At 33.2% G+C, this 25,999-nt stretch overlaps 6 protein-coding genes across 6 annotated transcripts in view; 1 reads left to right on the top strand and 5 right to left on the bottom strand.

The window, feature by feature from the left end:
- Positions 1-1,777: 1,777 nt before the first annotated feature.
- Positions 1,778-2,684, bottom strand: LOC107026057. Its single transcript, XM_015226895.2, has one exon. The coding sequence runs from the start codon at positions 2,578-2,580 to the stop codon at positions 2,065-2,067; it is 516 nt and encodes a 171-aa protein (XP_015082381.1). The 5' UTR covers positions 2,581-2,684; the 3' UTR covers positions 1,778-2,064.
- Positions 2,685-5,169: 2,485 nt separating this feature from the next.
- Positions 5,170-6,127, bottom strand: LOC107026058. The gene has a single exon (XM_027918140.1). The coding sequence runs from the start codon at positions 5,854-5,856 to the stop codon at positions 5,422-5,424; it is 435 nt and encodes a 144-aa protein (XP_027773941.1). The 5' UTR covers positions 5,857-6,127; the 3' UTR covers positions 5,170-5,421.
- Positions 6,128-6,238: 111 nt separating this feature from the next.
- On the bottom strand, positions 6,239-7,044 carry LOC107026055. Its single transcript, XM_015226894.2, has one exon. The coding sequence runs from the start codon at positions 6,970-6,972 to the stop codon at positions 6,430-6,432; it is 543 nt and encodes a 180-aa protein (XP_015082380.1). The 5' UTR covers positions 6,973-7,044; the 3' UTR covers positions 6,239-6,429.
- A 1,446-nt stretch (positions 7,045-8,490) lies between these two features.
- Positions 8,491-12,333, top strand: LOC107024308 (putative ubiquitin-conjugating enzyme E2 38). The gene is made up of 6 exons (XM_015225268.2): positions 8,491-8,675; positions 9,126-9,695; positions 9,797-9,860; positions 10,363-10,502; positions 10,592-10,903; positions 11,781-12,333. Exons 1-6 carry the CDS (start codon positions 8,613-8,615, stop codon positions 12,021-12,023), a joined length of 1,392 nt encoding a protein of 463 aa, XP_015080754.1. The 5' UTR covers positions 8,491-8,612; the 3' UTR covers positions 12,024-12,333.
- A 161-nt stretch (positions 12,334-12,494) lies between these two features.
- Positions 12,495-14,232, bottom strand: LOC107025648. Its single transcript, XM_015226410.2, has 2 exons — positions 13,037-14,232; positions 12,495-12,910 (listed from the first exon to the last, which is right to left on the bottom strand). The coding sequence occupies exons 1-2, from the start codon at positions 13,571-13,573 to the stop codon at positions 12,611-12,613; spliced, it is 837 nt and encodes a 278-aa protein (XP_015081896.1). The 5' UTR covers positions 13,574-14,232; the 3' UTR covers positions 12,495-12,610.
- Positions 14,233-15,875: 1,643 nt separating this feature from the next.
- The window catches only part of LOC107025864 (two pore calcium channel protein 1B), a 48,338-nt gene continuing 38,214 nt past the window's right edge, over positions 15,876-25,999 (bottom strand). Inside the window, exons 11-24 of the mRNA XM_015226637.2 lie at positions 25,357-25,429; positions 24,988-25,053; positions 24,768-24,911; positions 23,846-23,903; positions 21,753-21,860; positions 20,851-20,914; positions 19,910-20,078; positions 19,628-19,692; positions 19,337-19,427; positions 17,761-17,847; positions 17,203-17,283; positions 16,470-16,501; positions 16,271-16,384; positions 15,876-16,181 (exon numbers count right to left, since the gene is read on the bottom strand). Of these exons, the coding sequence (XP_015082123.1) occupies positions 16,297-16,384; positions 16,470-16,501; positions 17,203-17,283; positions 17,761-17,847; positions 19,337-19,427; positions 19,628-19,692; positions 19,910-20,078; positions 20,851-20,914; positions 21,753-21,860; positions 23,846-23,903; positions 24,768-24,911; positions 24,988-25,053; positions 25,357-25,429 (1,126 nt within the window). The 3' untranslated portion in view covers positions 15,876-16,181; positions 16,271-16,296. The remainder of the gene's footprint in view (positions 16,182-16,270; positions 16,385-16,469; positions 16,502-17,202; positions 17,284-17,760; positions 17,848-19,336; positions 19,428-19,627; positions 19,693-19,909; positions 20,079-20,850; positions 20,915-21,752; positions 21,861-23,845; positions 23,904-24,767; positions 24,912-24,987; positions 25,054-25,356; positions 25,430-25,999) is intronic.

Consider the following 25,999-nt stretch of genomic DNA (forward strand, 5'->3'; position numbering starts at 1 on the left):
GGCTTGGTAATACTCATGATTTAGAATTTAAGTTTTCTTTTTACTATTGCATACTGATATAAATTTAAAGATTTTAAAATAATTTATTTTTATATTAAATTGTTATGTGTAATTTTCTTAAATATCTTTACTTTAATTTATTTTTTCACAAGTAAAAATTAGAATTAAGAAGTGCATCTCATTATTACATGAAGCTCAACGTGGAATATATCTTAAATAATAACAGAAAAATGATTAGTAATTAATATAACACACTATTTTCTTTATATTCTGTTTCTCAGGTAGAATGATATATAGCGTTAATATTTTTCTTTTCTAAATTCATATCAAAATTATATTTTCTTCGTCTTAATTAGTTTTTCTTATTTTTTTTAAAAAAACTTTATATATTTATAAATTATGTAAAATATGTAATTATAATAATTAGAAATTTATAATAGTTACATGACATATAAAAAAATTAGGTTGACTCTCAAAATTTTATTAATGACACGTAAACGAAGACATGCAAAATAACATATATTATTTGAAATGATATAAAAATATTATAAATCACAATAATTAACACTTTAAGATACTTTTATAATATAAAATAAATTTGATTGACTTTCAATGAAATTATAATTTGAATTATTTATTTAACATTTCGGAGAAATGCCAAAAAAATAAAAATGATTTGGAGTTTAAATGTGAAAAGGAAATGTGAACCTTTTTAGTTTTGGATTCTATTTTTGAAAATTTCTTATATTATACTAGGGTAAATAAAATAGTGTATGGAATGAATATTGATTTTTAAAACTAAGGCACTGTCCATTAATCTTTTCCTTTTAACCCATTATTTTGATGTTTTTAATTAGTTTCAATTAATTCTATACGAAATAAAAATTACACTGAACAATCAATTAACTAATGAAATTTTAATGAGTATATTTGTATTTCTAAGTAAAATTTCAATCAGTGTCACATAAATAGGATAAATGAAGTAACATACATTATTTTGCAATTGAAGTAAATAATAATGTAAGTTATAATAATTAACAAATTTAAAAATTCAAAATATATATAACACAATAATTAACAACTTTTAATATTTGAAACAATTAAAAATTAATCAACTCTCCAAATTTTATTTATATCATATATGACATAAATAATATTGTAAATCGTAATAATTAACAATTTATGTTTTGACTAATACAGAATGTTGTGTGTAGTGTGTATATTTAGATATATAATAATAACCTTTTATATGAAATTAGTTGTTTTTCATAACTATGATAAATATAATTTTTTTGTGAATCTAAGAAGGAATAACAAAATACAACAATTAAGTAGATTGAATGTTACACTACTTTAAGAAAAAGAAAAAAAAAATTTAATTTTTTAATGTTAGTAACTTATTAGTATATTAAAAAAATGTAAGAAAACTACTGTGATAACTTTGAAGCCAATAATGGGCCCTACCTTTATAGAAGTTTGTGTGTTTTGTTTTACTCTTCCAATGTGTGGATAGCTACGTGGCCATAAGAATATGTTAGAATTTGGGTGGTTTTTCTGAAATTTCAGTACTTCCTATGCACGAAGTACAATTGCTATTAAGCTGTAAATTTTGTTTATTTATGAATTTGCCCCTGATCGTCCTCCTCTTTCACTCTTCTATATAAATAAAATATATATTATTTTACTCAACCTAAATGTGATATAAACTATAATTACATAAACTCCTTGATATAATATGTTTTTATATCATCCATCTAAACAAAAAGAATTTCTTAAATTGAGACAAAAATAACAAAATTGGTAATAGCTACAAAATAGAATCCAATTTAACATTATAACATACATATTGTTAAATAAACATCTTCTAATTGAGCTTTTCAAACCCTAAATCTAAACTAACCAAAAATAAAAAAAAAATCTCATTATACACAAACTAATTTAAAAAGAAATCACAATTACAATTTTCCTATTTGCCCAACCACTAGATGTACCATTTCGTCCGTTCTATCGTTGATGGATAGAGTTATGTGTACGCTCGTACGAAAGCTAACTCGAACACCACGATCAAGGATCATCGGGACCATTTTGTAGTTGTTTATTAGTTGATATAACAAGAAAAAAATAAGCAAGAACAGCACAAAGAGCAGCAACAACATTCCCTTCTTTAATGAGAATCTTAATAACAAATCGAGTAATATCAAGAGTTAATTTCTTGCCTTGTAACACCAAATCCCTTCTGGGTTTTCCAGCAAAAGTTAACAAAACCAAAATTGTAATCCAAGTTACTAAAGTAGCTGGTAAAGCAACAGATAAAGCTGCTACCATTGAAAGAACCCCAAAAGCAACACCTAATAACACAGATGCATACAAAGCAGGCCAACCAGAATAAGAAATTGAGGAATTAGCTGAAATAGTCGTCGATTCGTACCATGAAAGTACTGATTTGAGAAAATTCCATGAAATCGATAGCAAAATTGCGTAAACAGAGATGAATAGGAAAACCCATGTTCTTCTTTTGCTCATGATTTTGATGAAGAATATAGATGAGATTATTGATTCAGTTTCTTCGATTTGTGCCATTTATTTGGGTATTGATTTGATGGCTTTTTTGGACTTTGATTTTTCCTCAATGGGTTTCTAGTTTTTCTGGTAAAACAAAGGGATAATATTAGAATGCTTTTATTTTTACCCTAACAACATACAAACGCGCTTGTTATACTGCGTGGTGTTACTCAAAGCTCGATACAGAAAGTATCCCGCGTTTTATTTTTTTCTCGTGTTCACGCACGATATAATATATTTTGATGTAGTCAATTTGTTTTAATATGAAATTATTTTTCATGTTTTGAACTTTTGATTTGTTGTTATTTTCTTTTTTTTTAACTTGGATTTTGATGCACTTGAGCTGAATGTATCTCGAAAACAACATTTATATTTTTTCGAGGTATTTATAAGGTTTGGTTTATCAATGAATACTTCTTCATTCTTAACTAGAGATATAGATTTGAGTCCCGTTAGTACGAATTTGTCTTTGTTAAAAAGCATATTACTCCCGATGTGAGACTTTATGACACGAATCTGAATGTAATCGTACTCCAATGTAGAGATCGAACACCAAATGAGAAACCAGACAAAGATAAAATTTGTGTATACTCTACTGTCTTCAAACCCCACCTAGTGATACTTTACTGAATATATTATCGTTGTTGTTCAACTTGTGACTTAAAAGTTAATTACACGAAAATATAATCGTTATTCTGAGCTATTCCGCTTCTAATATCCTAAAATGAGAGGACATTATTTTTACCTTCTAACTACGTGTAAAAATAAAAATTTTTATATTAAGGAGATTAGTAGATTTAGTGCATAAATTAGTGATAAAATTTGATGTTGGTATGTGATATTTGATTAATGATCAGGTATATTAATGTTTAATCAATTAAAAGATATCCCATAAATTAGTGATAAAATTTGATGTTGTTATACGATATCTAATCAAGTATATTTAATAATGTTTAGTTGATTAAAATATAAGGTTTTAATCATCGTGCTTGTGAATTTTTCGACTTCAACGATTTACTTACTATTGAATTATTTAATTACTTTTGTATACATGTTGCATTAATTTATATTATTATTTTATATTTAAAGATAATATATTTTTAAGAATAATTTAAATATATATATATATATTATATAACAAGACAAAGGATACATTGAATCAATTTGGAGAAATATCACAAGAACCAACATTAAATTAAACAGTTTCTCTGCTAATTAGATTTACGTATATATATCCTCTTTAAAAATTATACTTTGTGAAATTTCACACGATTCGTTATTAATATTATTGTTAATTTCACGAAATAACATTAGAGAGTTTGTCACTTTGATAAATTAATTGAACCTTAATATACTTTTTTTATCATGAAAATTAGAATTAATGAGTTATCACTATTTTTCTCCGAACATAACAAAATTAAAGTCATTCTCCCTTTTTTCAAATTGTTTGGTGATTTTTTCTAGTAAGAAGAAGTTGTAATTATCAATTTCTTCCTCTAAAGGTTGGGATGAATTGATGTTAATCGATTCTATGACGATGTGAAAATACTTTTTGAGATGGAATGTGATTTTTCTTAATAGTAAAATGTTATTTATGCATGCTAGGCTGTCACTATGAAAGGCATAAATCACCTACGGATAGTGCAGAGATAAAATAATGGCAGGAATGGACACAGACATATACTTCCTCTGTTCCATTTTACCCTTTAACTTAAAAGATTATGTAATTCTTTAAGTATAATAAATGTATTTTTTTATTTCAGAAAGCACGCATTAAAATTTAGTAGTACTAAAATTTTTTTAGAATTAAATAAGGGCATATTAGAAAAAAAATAATATTCTTTCTTGATTTGTTAAAATAAACAAGTAAATAGAGACAGATATAAAATAAAATATGAACAAGTAAATAGGGACAGATGGAGTAGTAATTTTTTTAAATGTTTTTCTTGTTTGGGTAGGGGTCCAAATATGGGTAACATTTATTACTCCCTCTATCATATTTTATTTGACATTTTTTATTTTTCGAGAGTCCAATAATTTAATTTTGATCGGACATTTACGTATGAAATTTTCAAATTTTTTGAAATAAAATTTATATATTTGTAAATTACGTAAAGAGTACTATAAGTCAAAATAATTAATAATTCAAAATGTTAAAAGTATCTATGAAAAATTTACGATCAAAGATAAGCTTATTTGAATCTTGAAATACGAAAAGTGCTATATAAAATGGGAAGAACGGAGTACTATTTTGAAACTGAAGTCTGTGTGTGGTCCAAGATTCTTTGCTGCTGCATTTCACAAGCCATCTATCAACACAACATTTTATGTACATTAATCTTGGTCCAACTTTTATATCTGTATAAAAAATTTATCGAATATATTTGATTAAATTTAGATTCATGTCGAAAAATTTCATATTGAAGGTGAAATGCTCTGTAACAAAGTTGATTTTGTGACTCGAGGATACAAATTTGAATCTCTAATTAAGAATAAATAAATAGTTAGTGTGTTAAGTATTATGTGGAGGTTATAAATATCTTTTCCGTCAAAACATTACTTTTTGAAAATATCTTAAAACTAACAAAAGTTTAGAGAAGAAAACAATGAACAAAAGCTGCAAATGTATCATTCCATTGAGATTTACAGAAAAACTGACTTGAAACTTGAAAGCATCAAAGTAGTAAAGTTAAACTTCGCTTTAAGGAAGTCGTAACGGATAAAACTATTATCATATGACAGAAAAATCAAGGATTTGAGCGTTAAAAATAACCTCTTGCAGAAACGTAGGATCATTGTTCATTCTGCCCTTGTGATCTGGCCCTTTTCGAATCATCCCGCTTAATATCAAAATTTCAACTAATCATACTTGTCCCTCCATGAACTAACAAGAAAAAACACCCAAGAAAGTGCAAGAACAAAATCACCAACAAGTTGTCTAGGCCAATCATAAGCTAAATCCTCAACTTTCCTTTCGAAATACACTCTCCATAACGCCATTGATATATGAAGAAAGATACAACCTTTAGCGAAAAAGCTCTGAAACTCCCTGTCCTTAACAAACGACACCATGAATAACAGTAACCCAATTACACATAACAGCAATCCAACGAATGAATCAGAAGTTTTTATCAACAATTGATCATGTGGTGTTGATCCAAGTAGCTTTCTCGCTGTTTCAATTCCATGTCCGAGAACAGATACTTCGTTCAGATAAAACATTATCAGAACACCACAAGTAGTCGCTATGAGCGAATGAAGAACGCAGATTATGAAGAACCCAGATGATCCCATTCACAAAAATTGATATCAGAGGAGGATATGTTTTAGCTAGTTAGATGTGAAATTGAGCAAAATAACAGAGATCATTTGTATTTGTATAGATGAATTGAGAGTATCGAGAAAAATTTTGAGATCTGAGATTTGGGAATGGCAGAGTAGTGAAGGATTGTAACCCTAGATTCACGGGAGAAGAAGGTAGATGACAGCTGGAGATATGTTATTGGTAAGTGTGCATTTTGGAATTTGCTTACATAACATTTCGATTTTATTTTACTAGGCGATTATCATATTATTTGTTGTTGTTTCTTAATATATAGCGCTTTTCCCGAATGGGTCTCCACGCAGCACAAATTCAGAAGTCAAAACTTCAATATAGATACCAAACAACAAGCAATTACGATAAATGCAGCCATACTGTATCATGTAACAGATCGACAAAAAACACATTATCATTTATCTAAAGGATCTAAATTTCAACTAGATTGCACTAACAGCATGATTCAATTAAGTAAAACTGAAAGCAAACTATACCACTGTACTTCAACAAACAACATCTCAATCATTGAGACAAATGATCAAACACCTTCAAGGCGACCGGCGCTTCAACAATCTAGGTGAAGTTCTCTTCACTGATTCAACTTTCTTCAGACTCTTCTTCTTCATAATCTTTTCATTCTTAGATTTTACCTGATTAACCGCATCAACATCTTCATTCCTCCGGCTTCTCGTCCTCCCAGCAACACCTTCTTCCACATCCCTCTCCTCGAACTCAAGCTTTCTCACCAAATCATCCTCAGATTCATCAACCAACCTCCTTTTCCTCTTCAAGACATACGGAGCAGGAGGCATAGGTGGACTACTCTCCGTACACGGAGCCACCGGAGAATCCTTTTCCGGTGTTTTCTCACGCTCTGCACGTAACTTCTCGATGTTTCCTTCAATTCGGCCCTGAAGACGGTGACGCGTCAAACTAACACCACCCATGGACCAGTGAGCTTCCTCCGCCCACGACATTAATGGATCGAGGACGGAACGTGGTGGATCTACTCGTTGTTCGTTGGGCTTGTAGAATCTAGGCCTAGGGAGGCTGCTGCCGTAGAATCTTCCAGGTTCTAGGGCTACCACCATGCTGTAAAACCTAATTTATCAAATGAAGAAGGAGCTTTGAAATGAGATTTGATGAATTTCAGTGCTAATTTTCTTCTCAATTTATAGCAAGTATGGTAATTGAAATGGAGGGAAATACTTTTGGAGGGAAACTTGGCGCCAAATATTTACCGCGCTAATTTTTTTTTTATTAAATGTTCTTTTAACTTTTTATAGATATTGGATAATGGAAATTATGTTTGAGTTTTGACTATTGACTATAAAATTTAATTTTGGAGTTCTAGAAATACTTTTAACTTTTTCCCACTTAAAATCTATTAAAAGAAAAATATTGATAAAAAAATCCTTAATTTATGTTAATGGTGAAATATAAATTTAATTTATGTGGTACTATTTGATTTGATACAATATTTAAGAATATAATAATTTTTTAAAACAACGCATATATAATTGTCTAATTATATGTTAATATTTAAAAATAAAAATAAAAATTTAAAGTTTTTAGTTTAAACGAACAAAACTAAAATGATATTATATAAATTGAGTAAAAGAAATAGTACTCTTTTATTCCACACAATTTTCATGGCCAATGAGATATTTAACTTGTGCAACCTAAACCATAATTCTCGAAAAAATAATGATGAAGAACTAAACAAAGTAGCTGGTAAACTGACTGTTTAAATTTAAAATAATCAATAAATAGTATATAATGTATATGATTCATATATACAATATACACATAATTATGTATTGTTTGTGTATAATTTATGTATGTGATTAGAAAAATAAATTGTTAATTCAATTGACTATTTATAAAAAAAAATTCTAATTTTCTCGATACAATTATAATATTTCATCCAATAAGGATTGTCCGGAAATAATAAGTATTCTCCATTTTTAATCATAAGTCTTCAATTTTTTTTAAAAAAATATAAAATCGCTTTTATTAAGAAATAAGCTTAAATGATACTCCAATAACAATTTAAAAACTTGTGACCTAACAACTCCATGTTCAAATGCAATGAAAGTAAAGAAATTTCCATAATATTTCAATCAATTTTTTTAATAAAAGAGAAAGACGTTTTTTTTTCTTAAAAAAAGTCATAATCGCCTTTGAGTTGTAGACCCCTCCAAACGACCCGATACTTGCTTGCCTAGACACGAATTTTTTTGTTTTATTTATATATTTCCATTTTAACGTGAGTTAGAATTTGATCATAAATTTTAATTTTTTTATATCACGAAGTAATAATCTCAATTTTATATCTTAACACACCAAAACATCAAAAATATTTACAAATTTTTATAAAAAATAAATAAACAATATGGTAATAAGACCGAAAGTGTCTATAATACTATTTGGTTTAGTCTACAAGTCAACTCTAATAATTATCTAGTGCAGTAGCAGACCACCGGAAGTTAATGTTCCTATTGGTAAATAAAATTCTCTTACCCAATGAAAACCTAACACGTGTCATGATATATTAGCGTATTATACAAAGCGTGTTCCTTCTAGCGTACGATTAGAAACGTATTTCATAAGGCAACAAAAGTATCGCTCTCTCTAAAACCCGAATAGTTCACAGTGATAGTGTGTTTGTTAGGGTTTTTGACATCACTGAGAAATTTTTTCGTGAAAAAATTGAAATCGCTGCGCTGCAATGGACGTTGAAATCGAAGAAATTTCTGCTCATGATGGTTCTGTGAAGGTTAAAGACAACAAGGTATTTTGAATTCCTCATTTTTTTGTGTTTTTTTTTCGTTTTTTTGATTGATGATTGATCACGATTGCTTTATGATACGATTTTGGTTGGATCAATCGTTGTGTATAATTGATCGCGAACTTTAGTAAGAGTTGCATTTTTAGTGTTGTTTCCATGAATGTTGTTGTTAGTATTGAAGTATGATCATCGAAGAATTGTGATTGTGAATCATTTTTAATTGAAGAAATGAATTTTGGAAATTGTTGTCTATAAGAATGGGTTAAGGTTTGCGAACATTCTATCTTCGTTAGATCATACTCCTGGCATGGGCAGGGGATTAGGGTTATAGAAAGTGATTTTGAAATTGTGCATGCAGTAATTGATGATTTGTATGCTTCAGAATGTTTACAATTTGAATATCCGAAGGTCATTTTCATTTGCTTTACATATATGGTTTGTTTTAACTTACAGGAGGTTATGACTGAGGATAATCCAGATACTGTAGCTGGTTCCGTACCTGGATCTACCGACTCTGGCAATAAGAACGGTTCCAATTTAGACATTACATTTCATGAGGATGAGAATGACGGAGATGATGGATTGGATGATTGTGATGATATGTCAAACTATGATGATGACGACGACGACTATATGTATTATGATGATGAGGAAGATGAATGTGATTACTTGAATATGCAAGCACAATTTGATAATGTTGATTTGCCCGCTGGTGTTGAGGCAACAGTTTCTTGGTTAAATGAACCTGCTTCTAGTTCAAAAGTGTCTTCCCAAGCTAGCTCTTCAAGTCATCTAGCAGGTGCTCAGACATTGAATCCTACACTTTCTGAGCATGCAAGTAGTAGCTTTGCTCAGGTCCCTGCTTCAAGCAGTTCTCTGGTGTCTGGAGGATCAAATTCCTGTGGGAAGGAAGAGGTAACTGAAGATGAACTCATGAAAAAGTATCAAAGTTTTAAGCATTTTGATGTGGTAGAGGACTTCTCAGATCATCATTACAGTAACTTGGGCGTCAAGGGACAACAGGTAACTTGTAAGGGAATTTCTTGTGCTTTGCAGGTCATTTTCTGCTAATTTGGTTGTTTGTTAAATCATGAATGTGACCTGTGCTGTTACTTTTTTAACAGCCACCTAAGGCCTGGAGTAAGAAAGTTCAGGATGAGTGGAAAATATTGGAAAATGATTTACCTGGTGAGTCAGATGCTGTTAGTTAGTGACTTCATTTTTTTTTTCTGTTGGTTTCGTATTTCAAATCTTGGTTTATGTATCAATGTTTTCTTGCTGTAGAAGTCTTGTGAAAGTGGTATTTTTCTCAGTCTAGCCTTCTTAACCTTCTTGTGCTGGCTATAATGGTAAATGCAGCAATTGACTAATGTGATATGTGTGATTCATGAAAAGATATGTGTTGTTTCTGATGACATCCACTACAATTTATATTTTGACGCATTGTTTTGTCACAAGTAAATAGCGATTCTTGCTCTCCCATCTGGTTTCCCCCACCTCAACTCCCTTATCCGCTGCTAAATTTTGGACGCTATCCTGTTTGGGACATGTTGTACATTTTATCTGGAATAATAGAGAATTTTGTGTGAATTTGATTCTATGGAATGTCCCCTCATTGGTAGACTGCTGTAAATCTATCTGACCCGTTTGAGGATTTATATTGAACTCACTCTTTCTCTCTCTCCTTCAGATACAATATATGTAAGGGTCTACGAAGCAAGGATGGATCTCCTTAGGGCTGTCATCATTGGGCCACAAGGCACTCCGTACCATGATGGTCTCTTTGTCTTTGATGTCCTGTTCCCTCAAAATTACCCTGATGTGCCACCAGTATGTATTGGAGTGTTCTTGTTTTTTTTCTTTATTTTGTAGCATGGAATTATAAATATATTTATTTACATATTTTCCCTTTTCATTAGATGGTCTACTACTATTCTGGCGGTTTGAGACTGAATCCCAACTTGTATGATTGTGGAAAAGTCTGTCTCAGTCTTCTGAACACTTGGACTGGTAAAGGTAACGAGAGGTGGATGCCCAATTCATCGACCATGCTGCAAGTCTTGGTTTCCATACAAGCTCTAATTTTGAATTCAAAGCCTTTCTTTAATGAGCCTGGATATGAAGCTTCATATGCTGGACCTGAGGGACAGAGGAGATCTAACTCTTACAATGAAGATGCTTTTGTTCTATCTTTGAAAACAATGACATATACGTTGAGGAGGCCACCAAAGGTATGATTTTGGATCATTTTCTTAACTTCTACTTCATTCAATAATTCTGTTGAAAAGTAACATCCAATTGTACTCCAACTGTAGTCCAAGAATGTCTTTTCCGTTGAATTTCTGGATCTCCTGAGATTTCGCCGACTTCTTAATGACTAATTTAGTTGTTTATTTTAATTTAATGCCGTCCTTTTCATTCTTTTTGTTAATTGGTGTCACAGTTAATCTGTCTGCAATACTGGTAACACAGGTTTATCTGGGAAAAAGCGATCTAAAACCTACGTCATCCTTAATATCAACTTGCATCTTATGTTGTTTTGTTGTCTGTAATTTTTCTGCTTGCATATAGTCAGTAAAGTAATATAGGAAGAAGGTAAGGGTACTTCTCAGTGTTAGGTACATACGGGTGAAAAGAAGTTGGTAAAATTAGCTCTGTGGCTGCGTCTTAGTTAGTGATGTTTCAGTTTGTCATTGTAAGTTGAATTTTTTCTGCTTAGGTTCCTCAACATTGGGAACCAAGTGCAGACAGTATCTGGTTTCGGGAAACAAGGTTGGACATGGTGGCATAATTTCTTTCGACTACTTAAATAGCTATATTCCAATGGAAAAGCTATAAAGTTGAAAACAAAACTTATCCTACTCTTGTTCATGTTTATCCAAGAAAACATATTTTAAAACAAATTGATTATCAAAACATTTTTAACTATATAGTTGAGCAATTTCTTCAACTAGTTTTGCAGTTGGAGTGATAATGGATAATGGTGCAAATAACTAATCTTGAGAACTCTTTTTAAGTATGCATCTTTATCTTGAGTCTACTTGTGAAGTAGTATTCTTTATTACGATAGATTGATACTTTTTAACTAATTGTTTATTTTGCATGCAGCATTTTGAAGACCTTGTCAAAGGTCATTTCCGTTGCCATGCTGTAGACATTCTCTCTGCATGCAAGGCATATATAGAAGGAGCTCCAGTTGGTTCAGTGGTCAACGGAATAGTCCAGGATCTTAGTGCAACTGCAGAGAAGAGCTCAGTAACATTCAGAGAATCAGTATCCAGAATGAAGAATGGTCTTATATCCCTTTTCACTAAGAATGGTGCCAATGATTGTGACCGGTTTCGTGCCTAAGCCTACAAGGATTGATCAACCATTACATCTTTTCATATGAAAATCACATGTTGCGCTTGCAGAATGGGTCCATTTTCGACTGCTTGATTCCCCCTCCACTCACAATTTCGTGTACATAATAGCTCTAATTATTTTAATCCAAGATAAAACCGTATGTCTTTGTGCTGCTGTAGTAGGAAGTTGGCTTATTGTAAGTGGAAATTAAATCGCAGCAGGGATCTAGAGCTTATTCTGGACATATACTTTTATAGAGAATTGATCATAATATCCTAATATTCCAGAGAACATAACTGTGTCTATTTCTTTCCAATAGTGCTCTCTTGAGTTTATTCAAATAGTTTTACATCATACATTTTTGTGATTTGTACTTAAACTTCATAATGTCTCTGAAGGACACCACAATGCACATCTATGGTATCTTCATTTAATAATTAAGAACACAATACATACTATATATTTGTTTGTAGACGATAACATAAAGGATAAAACTACATACAACAAACAAACGAGGAACATCAACAATTAAGGGTTCTGGGGGCAACGAGTCCTGTTATGACCTATTTGCTTGCAGTTACCACACCTCCTACTCACGCGAGAAGGAGCAATATGCTGCACTTCTTAGGTTCGTGTACATTTAGTATTTGCAAGTAAATTAAAGGGGGGAGGTGACCAATGTGCCTCTTCACCAAGGGGAAAAAATTTCCCAATATACGTTTGATTGTAAAGCCTGCAACTGTAGTACTCGCTAATGTAGTCCATTGGCTCAATGCCACGGAAATGACAAGTTTTAATGGCATGTGAGCGTGGCATATGATAATTTCTCCATTTCCCACATGTACATTTCTCTTCTCGACCAGTGAGTACATGCACATTTCCTCTACCTGCATCTGCAAATGTACAAATATCAAAGACTGCATTGTCAGTATTGTAAATCATGCACTCAGTGTGCCTTTGTGCCTTCGCTGTATATTCTTTAAATTTCTTTCCAATAGCAAGAGGCCATGGATGTTTACCTGGATCAACGCAACAGCAAGTCTGCATCTTTCATCAAAACGATCAATAATACTTTTAAATGTAAGACGGACAGTAGCAGTAACAGGTAATTCATGAGCTTTCATCAGTAAACTGTGGTAAGATAGATGGATATTGGCTGTTAGAGCCCCCCATCTATAACCATCCTCCTTATGCATTGTCCATTTTTCTAACGGTAGATTGGCTAACCACAGATGTGCTGCATGTGACAATGTTTTGATTTGTTCCATCCTCTGTCTGAACTTCTTCAGCTGGTTCTCTGTAGCCGCTAACCACATAAGGTTCTCAAGGTCACTGTTGAGAAACTTTTTATTAAAGTTACTTTTCAAATGTCGAATACAGAACCTGTGGTATGTGGCGGGTGGCTGTAACCACACATATGTTTTGGACAGACTGCAAGATGTCTTGATGATGCTCAGAAATAAGCCCAATTTGTTGTCTATCACAAACAAGATATCTCCACAACAATCGAAGGAACCATGACCAAGAATCATAGCTCTCATGTGCAACCAAAGCATATGCAAGTGGAAGATCCCATAGCAATCAACAGTTTCATCTCATACGTACCATAGAGATCCGTGCTTTTGATTGAGATAACTGGCCTGCAACTTTTAAATCCATCGACACTTGGTTTAAAAGCCCAGAAGAGATACTTGAAGATGTGGTCACCTTTTGCATTGTTGTTGACTGGTGCTCCCACTCAACAATGGTCCCCGGATTAAAACACTGTAGAGCAGCCATGTATCTACGCAACGCCTTGAAAGAACTTTCAAAATCCCCAAATACCATTTCAAGAGCTCGTTTAAGCCCTCTAGATGCTTTTCTTTCACTAGGCGTAAACTTGTACAACCTTTTAATATTAACCTGAATATCCTCAATACTGATGTATGGATTGATAGTAATAGATGGTATCAGCGCAATAGCAATCATGTTACTTCTTAAACTGGAATGATTCACCTCCTCAGATGCATCGGTACAACTGTGTTCCGCAATCATTTTTTCTGCCTTCCACATACCACCTGGAATCTCCGCAAAATGGATCATCGACAGGCAACCCTGTTTATTACACTTGCAAATAACCTTCCAGAATTTAGCTCTGAACTGATCAGAAATGAACTCTTTCCGATGATGTAGACTATATAGTCTCACTGCATCTTTCATTTTTAGCTTGTTCTGAAATAGCATACCTGATTGCATGTACCGAAAAAATATCATCAAATTTAAGTTCAACATACAACATGATATATTTATTAGAATTCTTTGGCACCAAACTAACCTGAACGGATGAATCCAGGTTTTTTCTGATTCCAAAAAGCATCCGGAAGATGATCAGTAACTCTAACGCTGGCACAATCTTTCAGACCTTCACCGGGGATTGCAGCGTCTTTATCAGAATCGTCATCACCACCAGACGAAAAATTGTCATCCATCCCTTCATAATCTAATGGGACACTATTGCCCAACTCATTAACTTCATCATTAGCAACATTGTTGTTTTTCACAGATTTTGTGGGCTGAGTCAATGTGGGGTGGTTTTCAATATCATTAGGCCTACAAACATAAGAACATTTCAAGCCATTCAAATCTCAAACACAATTAGAAGTCCCCTAAATAAGGTGAACAAAATATCATTATATATACCTATCAATTGACTCCAATTGAGCAGGGTGGTGTTGATTGCCACTATAATATACTAAAATGTAGCTTCACTGACCAAGTCTGTGATAGAAATTTGGATATGTTTCAAAGATTGGCAGCTGCAATGAACTAGAGAAAACAGAACATGAAGCAAAAACCCTAGCAGGAGCAATTGTACATAGCCATTTTGCTATCTGCCATAATAATCTTCCTCTGTTTTTGCTGAATGAAGTGTCCTTTCAAGCCTGCATTCACAGTAGTAGACTTGTCACTATTCCCCACGCGCCTATTTCTTCCCGCCTTATATGAAATATATGATTTCATTAGAAATTTATACGGTCCCCCGTTCACTTTTATTTGTCATGTTGCGCTTTTTTGAAAGTTAATTTGATTAATTTTCAAAGTTAAATTAGATTATATTAATTTGATATTTTAAATAAAAAATTTAAATATTCAAAAAGTATACAAAAAATACTGTACATTGCAATTTTTTTACATATCAATAAGATAAAAAAATAATTTTTATAAGTTAACTCTAAAAAAGAAAAGTATGACAATTATTAATGAACAGAGGAAAGTATATATATACTTTAAAATGACTATAATTTGCTTAGAATGAGGAGAGGTGAGGGAGATTTGAAGAGAGGAGCAAACTTAGGAGAGAGAGATTGTATATATGTTATAGTCATTGTGTCAATATTGAAATTTATGGGAAACAAATTTTATTTGTATTCATGTGTATTTATATTCACTTGTTACCTTTGTATGTTTAAATTTACGTATATTATTATGCATGTTTGAATTTGTCGAAGATATAATGAGAACGGAAAAAGGCGAGTGAAAAAGGAAAGAGAGATATTTGTTATAAAACTTTATCTATAGCTACGAAGTATAATATTTTAAAACTAGTTGTCTAAAGTAAATACATATTACATATTTGAGATATTGAAAAAACATGCTCAATAAAAAACCGAATTATTAGAAATAACTCAAATAAGATAACAATTAAACTTGTTAGTAACAATTTGGCAATGTATATTTCTGTTGATAGTAATATATCAATCTCGATAACATTATATTTTGGGGCCTAATTTAATTCAAAATCTCCTTCTCTCGAACCCCATGTATAGCGAAAGTTTAGTTTAGGACACCAGACTGCCCGTAATGGAGAGAAGAAAGCTATAACTGTAAATGAAAAATTGTTTAAATCCATTCCTCATGTTTTCATTTAAATGTTTGAGAAGCAGAGTGAAAAAACTACAAACAAATCATCGTACAATATCTGAGTAATACAGCAGCGCGTGATGCTGATAAATAACATCTATGAATGGAGTGGAACAGCTACAATCTTGTCGTAGGCTCGATGGAATTTATACACAACACATAACAATTCGCGATACATACTCATAATTAGTTGGAAATGTACATTGCAATTTGGCTTCAGCACCAAAATAACTCAACTTCTGATGTTCACAGGACTGCATAAAGCTGAGATTAAAGGGAAAAATTAACAGTTACAGAGTCGACAGATTAATCGTTTCTATCAAATTTACAATCAGAAATGTTGATGAAGTTACCAGCATGAAGAAAAGGAGGAGTAAACTTATGGATCGTCATGGGAGCATTCTGTTAGTTCAGAACTCAACATGTGATGGAGGAGGAAATCTACTCGCTGGCTCCGAGTCTTAGTGCTGTGTAATGAAAGAAGTTGCCAGTCAGATAAATGGTTTTACATAAAGTTTTTCCCATATTTCAACATTAGTCAATCAAACTTACCCAACATTACGTCTCCGCTCACTTCTTGATTCCTGAAATTACACAAAAAGAATTCAGGTTCACATGAGTACATATTATTAACAAAGAGCGACACTGTTAACTGTTAAGTAACGGAGAAAGAGATGTAGATCTCCAAGATTAGTACCAATTGGTTCGTTTAATGAGGACTTGGTTCAAGACTAAAGGATCAAACAGAGGGTAGGCTAGTAGAAAGACGATAAGTCTAGAACTGTTTTGAGGATTATAGAGTGATGAAAAAGGTTAGAATACTATTTAGTATGTTCTAATAAGTGCTGTTTTGTGTAAATGTAGATTTGAATGCTGAGGGATATAAAAATAGGAGGAAGTGAGGGAAGGTCAATAAACAGGGTTTACGGTAAGCAAAAAGAAACAAATTATACTCGGAGTTTAGGTTCGTGACATTTGTTGGAGTCATTTCCATGTGCTACAGCAGTTAGCAGTGATCTTTTTGTCAATGATTTGAATAAAATGTTCTGTTTATTCTCTTTTGAAGAGTGACCAAAGGCTGGTAGATCATGAAGGAATCGGTCTCTTTCTGAACTTCACTGGCTATAAATTCACGAGTGTAAATAATAAATAGCATTTCTATGATGAAACGAAGAACTCCAACAACTCGCTAGAGTCTGTCAAGATGTTTCTGTCTGCAAATGAATACGCTATTAATAATAGACTCGCTGCATGAGAACCAGCTGATGCAGACTCATAAACTAACCTTGTCATCACCATCCGCACAGTTTGCTGCAGCCTCTAGATCCATTTCTGCTTGGAAAGCTTCCAAGACAAATGCTACAATCTGAAAAGAGTCCAAGCAAAGGTTAAGTAATCGTTTATCAATTATCATTTATTGATGAAGTGTTTGTTTGTCGTTTCAGCACTGGTCTTTGCTATAGGGCTATACTGAGTATAAACACATAGGATAGAAGAAAGTGTTCTAACACAAAAGAAAAGTAATGATAAGATCAATTAAAAAGATGCAGTATTACAACTTCTGTAATTTTAAGTTTCTAAAATATACCCCTACATGGATTTCATTTTTAAAAAAAAAACTATTTTTCACTTCCGTTAGACGAAAAAGGGTATTTTCTGGGCCACTTTTTTTAAAACAAGGGGTAGATCAACTCTAAATTGCTTAGTTGAGATGTCTGACATGGCTCGGTAATGTGTAAACATATTTAAATGATATCTTCTCAGATGTAACATACTGTAAAGGAACTTAATCCCTACCACTTCTAGAGCCCAGATTTTGCAAAAAGTAGACATGGATACTTACCAAATTCAACAGCCACAAAACTGAGATAAGATAGAAGCTGACGAAGTAGACATAAGTCCAGGCAGTCCCCGTTAGTTCCTTGTAGCTCTGAAATGTTTAGGCAATTATTATCAGCTATTCAGACCACCCATATTAGGAAAGCAGGTAGATCGAAACTGTCAAAATGGCATTAATCATCTCGATACTCTTTACATTAGCACATTAAAGCAGAACGCATGAAGGATGCAACAACTTGTAACAACTAAGATCTTACTACATGTTACTCAAAGTTATTAATAAGTTCTCAACATTCATTGAATCCTCACATAATTTATACTTGTAAAGAAAGTCCAGTTTGAGCACGTACAGGTTAAACGTACAGGTTAACCCTCAAAAAAGCACCAAGAGAAACCAAACAAATGACTTACAGAATACAAACAATAAAATAAACAAGATTTGTGATATTGATAGAACATTGATATTTAAACCACATACAGAAGGATAATCAATAGTATTTGCATGGCACAAACCACTCAAACATCTAGCCAAGTGTCTTTGACTTCCATCTGTTTGGTGTGCACACATTAAGTAGACAAAAAGAAATACTCTCCTCTCTCAAAATTGTTAATTACCTCATAAATAATAATTACAATCTCAAAGCTGAGGAAATATTCTTGAATAACAGAAATATCTACAGTATATGTTCTTGTGCATATAAACATTATGAAAGAATCTGAACATTATCCTAATTGTTGAATAGTCTTAGATTAGCGTACAACTTTTGAAAACCATTACATAGTTGTCCAGGATATTGTATATCTACAATATCTCCCCGCGTAACCTGATTATAGAGTTCATGAACCAGACTTTAAAGTGTCTATAAAGGTCTACCAAGAATAGGGTCAGATACATGCTAAAATACTTGATTATTTGTTATTGCTATTTGTTCTCTTCTTAGTTGTTTCCAGCATGGCTTATTCACTACTATAGTTGCTATAGATACTTGATTTTTGATAGGCTTTGCTTGAGCCAAGGGTCTATCAAACCAATCTCTCAACCTTCAACAAATATGGGTAAGGCTGCATGCACACCACCCTCCCCAGACCCCACTTGTGGGATTACACTGTTGTTATTGTCCAGTACTCCAGAACCATAGAAAATCCTAATCCAAATGATGTTCGCACTGTAAACCTCTTACAAATATGTTTATTATATATAAGTGAATGCACATGGGTGTTAGTTTTTCGTCTCTAGGATTCTCATTTCATAAAACCACAATTTCATCTCAATTGTCTAGGTGAATCTTTCCTCAAACGAATTCATTTTACACTCTGTAAAGACATGTATCACAGAACTGAGGAAACACAACAAAATTAGAAAAGGACAGCCACTTAAGGATTAGGCTAGGCTCCAGTCACCAAAGTCATCATCCACCGAACCTATTTTGACGGTGCCCTATTGGTTCATTTAAGTTTTCCTTTAAAGGTAAGAAAATTACATGACTGATCTATGAAGAATATGCATCATAAAAGATGACCATACATATAAAAGATAGTTCTTCAAAGCGGTAATTGAGAAAATCCTAAAATCACGATACCTGCATCCACACTTGCCAATTTCCCATCACCAATATGTTGAAAACTGTGACCATGCCACTTGGATAGTCATTGAAGTTAAAAAGCAAATAGCTTGGATTGTCAAGAAAACAAAGTTGATCGACTTCCAAGTGGGAACACTACAAGAATATGCAACAATAAAGTATGGATCTTGATATTAAATGATAAAATTGTTTCTCCCAAGAAGATTATTATGAAATGACAAAAAGATTGTCTCCTTGTCCTCTATTGTCCTGTAGAATGCTCTAATTTCACTATTGAAAAAAGGATACTCATTATCAGAAAGCTCAGTTTGGGCTAAATTGGGGTTTCCAGCGTTGACAATCCCCCCAAAGATCTGCACACGTTAAAAAAAGTAACTAAGGGTGAAAAGGAAGAAAAAGGATAGGAAAAGAGTAGACAGACAATACTTCAACATCGATAAAGAAAATGATGAGGAAATGCTATTTCAGTTTCTTGTATGATGCCATATTGACAAAGAAACAACAAAGGTCAAATACATAATGTGATCAGCATAGTAATAGGCTAATAGAAACAACAAAGGTCAAATATACCTGTAAACCAAGAGAGCAATAAAAGCACAAGATGCAGAATATGGTCCCCAAGTACGGCATCAGACTTGGTATGAGGGTCAAAAATGTGGCAACAAAAGCACGATATCGCTCTACATGCAGCAAGAGTCTCATTAACCGTAACATTCTTGCGATAAGAAGATAACGAATCCTGTAAGCACCATAGAAACGGAAGCATTTAGTCTATCCATAAGACAGGAGTGCTAAATTGTAAAGCATCAGAAAGAGAAGACACTGAGAAAACTCTTAACACCCAATAATGGGTTTCTCATTCTCTTACGGACACATTCTAAGTAAGAAACCATACTCCCAATAACCAATAATGGGTTTCTCATTCTCTTACGGACACATTCTAAGTAAGAAACCATACTCCCAATAAGGGCTTCCTCATTCTCTTACAGATGCATTCTAAGTGAAATTATACTCTAAAAATAAGGCAAGCAACATTTTATAAATATAGACCATCCTAAATTATCTTTTAGAATATTCTATGTGATATTCACTTGATATCTTGACCACTTATCATCCTTTTGGAGACCATAAAAAGCAGATAAATGTATTATGGTCAATCCAGGTTCATCATCATTATAAGCAAAGGTTATACAAGCTACAAAAGGATAAACAAGAATTTTTCAAATCATTTTCTAGCTATAACATCTAAATCTTATTAACACCTCACTTCAAGAATAGCATCCAGAAGTCAGAACACAGCACATAGAAAAATAATCATAAATCCATCCTATTGAGGAAGAAAAACAGAAATCAGATCATGGAGACAAGCATCTTTTTCTTGCCTCCAAAAAGTCATTTACTTGTACATGGTAATATATTCAGCAAAATAATTAAAGTACTCAAGAAATGCCAGAAACAAGAGCAGACAATTTGGCAGAATTGCAAGAGCAAAATAATTTAGAGGCCTTTACCATTCTCCATTGGACAAAAAGGTCAGATCATCAGGGGCTACAAAAGTAGCTGTTTCTCCAATAACTGTGAATATCGAAGTCACCCGTTAAATCAGTTAAATCCAGTAAGTGCAGAAAAATAGCTATCTCACTATGTGCAGAAAAGCGAGAAGTGCCAATTAATGCAAAGAACTTGACAAGCAGTAGCACTGTTGACTAGGTTCACATTATTATTAGAAAAAAAGATCACTCTTAAACACCAAGAAAAAAATATTGGCAGTAGTGCACCATATTTTAGACAAAAGACAAACAACCACCTCTAATAAATGAAGTGAAATCATGGAATTGGACGTATCTTCAGAGGATTCCTTATTTCTTGACCTCTATCCTTTCTGTTATTATCTCTGAAGACATGACCTTTGGGCCTAACTCAACCGCAACTCATGCGGTGAGGATTACCGAAGACCAAAACCACAACCCGTTCCCTCAACCAATGTGGGACTTAACACTCCCAAATGCACTGGACTCAACTGGAGGGTGGGTTAAGGGGTCCAAAATTGTGTAACACAACAATAGGGACCAATGGGTCAGGCTCTGATACCATGAGAAGAAAATGGACCTTGGGCTTAACTCAGCCCTCAAAAACTACCCTGTGAATTGAGGATTGTCCAGGACCATAATCACAACTCATTAACGTGGGACTTAAAAATACTACAAGCGTTATCAAACAAAGGTCAGGTAATATAGCGTATTTCAAATGACACTTTCAGAGACAGCCTTACATATGTTATAAATTGAATATAAAGAGAGAGATTTGAAATACAGTTATGAGCCAAACAATTTGAAATGTCAATCAAGTGCCAATACAGTACTTGATATAAAATTCAATTAAGAAATGAAGCTTCAAAACTTTTGAAACCTACCAATGACCCAAGTGACGATAAAATCAAATTGATTTTGACCATCCCTCCAATAGTTCTCAAAACCATAAGTGTACACTTTTAGTGCCATCTCGATAACATACAGCCAGCCTGTGCAACAAAATAGAAAATGGTAATATCCCAAATATGCTCAAGCCAAAGAGTAAGCACAACACCACAATTTTAAGATGAGAGTTGTGAAGAACAATGCTTGATGTCAAAAGAGGCACCACCATAATGATAGGATAAGAAATTTAAATATCCATATAAATTACTTAAAGTATACAAGGTCATTACACATAAATTGACTGTAGATGACAACTGCCAAGTCTAAGGATGAGAACACAAAGTATCTAATTATTTAATATCAATACCATTGCCCTTTCCCCTAGTGTCTTTATGCCTTAAAAGAGACATTTCATTTTTTTTCCCAAGCTCTAAGCAGGATGAGAGTTAACCTTTGCTAGTTATCAGTAGGATTATTTGATGGTCAAAAGAGCGTAAAACTGCTTTGGCTACATGAATCTAAAGAGGTTCAGAAGCAACAAGAGACTGCATAACAAGTGCATATTGTTGCTAATATAACTTAGTATTTTCAGTTGGGTTAAACATTTTTCAGGCATCTTAAGTGAGACGATAAAAAAAAGGAACATCCATAAGCCTTTTCTTGATAATGGTAATTGTTATATAAATATCAACAAGTATACTACACAAAACTGTATAGCCCCTCAAAAGTAAGGCTTAATTACAACAAGGGATCCAATCTACTTTGCTACTTACAAACTATCTAAAACACCAAAAATATCTTCAGTTTGTATTAACTTTTCCCGTTTACACCCAAAAAAAAGGCTTAAGAATAAACTTCTGGATGTTGCATTGCTTGTCCATAAAACATCTATGATTCCTTTCTCCCAATCAAACCACCAAATATATGCTGGGACAATCTTCCACTTAACCCTCCTTTTTCTTGTTATATCATTTTAACACCTCCTTAATGCTTCCTGCCTCCGGGCATCACCTACTTAATTTTCCTTAGGTTGATAAAATAAATTCCATAACTGATCTGCCCATTTACAATGTACAAAAAAAGGCTAATTGTCTCTGCCTATTCACCACATAGGTAACATTTGGAGCATAATTGAATTCCTCTCTTAGTGAACATCCATGAGCCATAATGTGGGTTCTTTGGAGAGAGCTTTGAGACCATTTGAAGGAGCTGAACAAAAATCTCAAGTATTGTAATGGGAACTTGAACCTAGGACCCTACAGGTTTTTCCTGTACCTATCAACTAGTTGGTGCTTCAAGTGTAAGCACTCAGGGGAGGACGTGGATCATCTCTTACTACATTGATAGGTAACGTCACATCTGTGGTGAGAACTAAATTGATGGCTCGTCAGTACAACGAATCAGTTGAGTATTGTGAAGGATGCTTTATTCAGTCGGGTCTTTAGAGGACAGAAGAGCAGACATCAGACATGGGATTTTGCTCTATAGGCACTTATGTAGATCGTATGGAGGGAAAGGAATAGGAAAACTTTTGAACGGAAAGAAGATGAGTTTCTACATCGGAGGAATAGCCTCCAACTTTAATGTCTTTTTGACTAAATCATGAGGTTACTATTTGTATAGAATATTGCACGTGTCTAGTAGAGAACCATAACTTTCTGTAGATTCTCTTATTTTTGGTGTACCTATTGTATATAAAAGGTGGTGCATGGTTAAGAACTGATTTAACAATATTAAAGTCAAATCTCAAGAACTTAAATAAGTAATCCAATTCAACCGAGATAATTGCTAGGACAAAGGAAAAGTTTTAATATTTGAAATATCAAATAAAAATGCAAAATACAACCAACAAAATTTATAAGCCATATATTTATATCTTCTCTATCTTAAACTAATTAACCCTCTAGTAGGTATGGTTGATATATTTAATGCAAACGGCAACCAAAGCTGATACCACTAACAGAAAACCATCTGGATAACTTTCTACCTATTGGGGCAAACCTAGAACCAAAATCAGATGAATAAAACAGCACATATCAAATTTCTAGAAATATTGGTGCCAAGCCCTGAAATTCATCATGCGACTTACCAAATGTGAACTCCACCTTCTGCCAAAAGGTTTGACCTGAGTTGTTCTGTATATCGAGCTAGAATTCACCAACAACAGAACAAGTCAGTGAGGTTCATACTGAACTTAGAAAAGATGTAAGCAAAAACAATGTGAAAAGTGGGGGATATTTCTTCAGTTGTTAGTCCTCATCTCAGGTATTTTATTATACATAAAAGCACAAAATTCACCATCCAAACAAAAGATTTCCTCATTAACATCCATGAAAGTAAGAAATAAGTGGAACATCACAGCATATGAGAATCTTGATTTATTTATTTTTGGGTGAGAATGTTGATTCTTTCCTCAAAACTCAGGTGGTCAGTAAGATGTGCCAGTCCTTTCAAATATAAATGATTTGGAAGAGGAGGTTTCTCTGAGGTACTTAGGCAGAAAATTGTATGGTGGCACTATGTTATTCTAATCAGACAGAAGAACAACCCCACCTCCTTGATGTTGCATCCACACAGTACAGAAAGCACCAGACAGAAACCAAAGAAGAAAGGATAAAAGTTCCTTGGTTGTTCAGGTTCAACGTTCAGCTCATGTTTGGGTGGAGTCAGGAGGTACTCATCCTTATAACAAAGTGAAGGATGCCAGTCACGCCACACTAAGCTTGATTAAGATCACAGTTTTAACCATTGGGTAGTTGCAAGTTATAACTTGGTCGTGGGATCAGTGGTTGGTAATGTAATCAGAACGTATATTCTCCATTTCATTTTACTTCATAGAAATGATTTTTCAACAATTAACAGATCAGATACCAAAAGGAGTTAGTATCACTTCACAAGTTCAAATTAGACAACCACTAACAGACCTATATACTGGGGCTACCTTAAGCATAGAAATATGATCCATTTGCATCCAAAATTCAATTAGAAATTGTACAGAGTTTGATTCATACCGTGGTTTCAATAATAACAGCAACAAGATTGACCAGGAGAACGGACACTATTATGTACTCAAACCTATCGCCACGGACGAAGTCTCTCAACTTCTCAGATGCTGCTGAATGATAGAAATTTGGACATGCTTCAAAGATTGGCAGCTGCAATAGAAAACAGAAAATGAAGGATTCTCTGGTATAACCTTCAAACTGTAATTGAAAGGGTAAATGGACTCACTGAATCTTCCTTCTGAAATCTTAGTCCGATTGCAGTGCACAGATCGGCAAATTCTTCCAAATTGATCTGCATTTGACACAGAGAGAATTCATGAGAAGAGTGAAAACAAAAATGAAGATGGAACTTTTAGTGACTGAGGATATGTCATTCATGAAAAGGATCAGATTCATATAATTCAGACAACCCATCTGGTTCCATGAATATATATGAGAAACTTGAAGTTTTTAGACTAGAGAGATCTAACAAACTTGAAATGGTAAGGTACAAGATAGATGTGCTTATTGTTTGAAATCAAGCTCTGGTGCTAAGTCATTCAACTTCATCACCAATTTCAATAAGACACCAAGTATTGATAGGATTCGTAAGTACCTTAAAGTCACCGGTATCATCCAGCTCATTGAATATTGACTCAAAATCATCTCCTGATATTTTTGGCAATGTCCTGAAGACATTTAATGATAATGTATCAGTGTCTACTGTGACATGGAACCTTGATAGATATACGTGAAAGAAAAAGTGCAGGAAATATTTATGTATCCAAGGAGAAGATAACACAAGTCAATACCAACAAAGCAGTATCTGAAAACAGGAAAGAGACAGAACTTTAATTTATTATATAACATAAGTCAATACCAACAAAGAAATGATAGATGTTTTGAGAATAGGAACGACAACCTGCAGAAAGTCAAGCTTAAGTGTATTTTGTAGTTCTGTTTTTGATGTACAAATGTCTATTCCAAGAAGATCGAGTCAATCATAAAAGTATTAGCGTCCATGTAGATTTTGGTTTAGCTTTGGGGTAGATTTTACTTCCATTCTACTTATTTGTAAATATAGTTTTTTCAGTACTACCTAAGTAGACTTGAATACATGTTACCAGTTTCAAAAAAAAAGAAAAACTTTACAGACAGCATGTGGATCTGGATTTTGTGAAACAGCTTTATCCAGTTCAAGTTGTGACTGCTAGGTCAATTTCAGTTTCAAGGAAGGCAGTAAGATCCACACCACAGAA

Source organism: Solanum pennellii, chromosome 7, assembly GCF_001406875.1.
Source record: "Solanum pennellii chromosome 7, SPENNV200".
NCBI classification, from domain to species: domain Eukaryota; kingdom Viridiplantae; phylum Streptophyta; class Magnoliopsida; order Solanales; family Solanaceae; genus Solanum; species Solanum pennellii.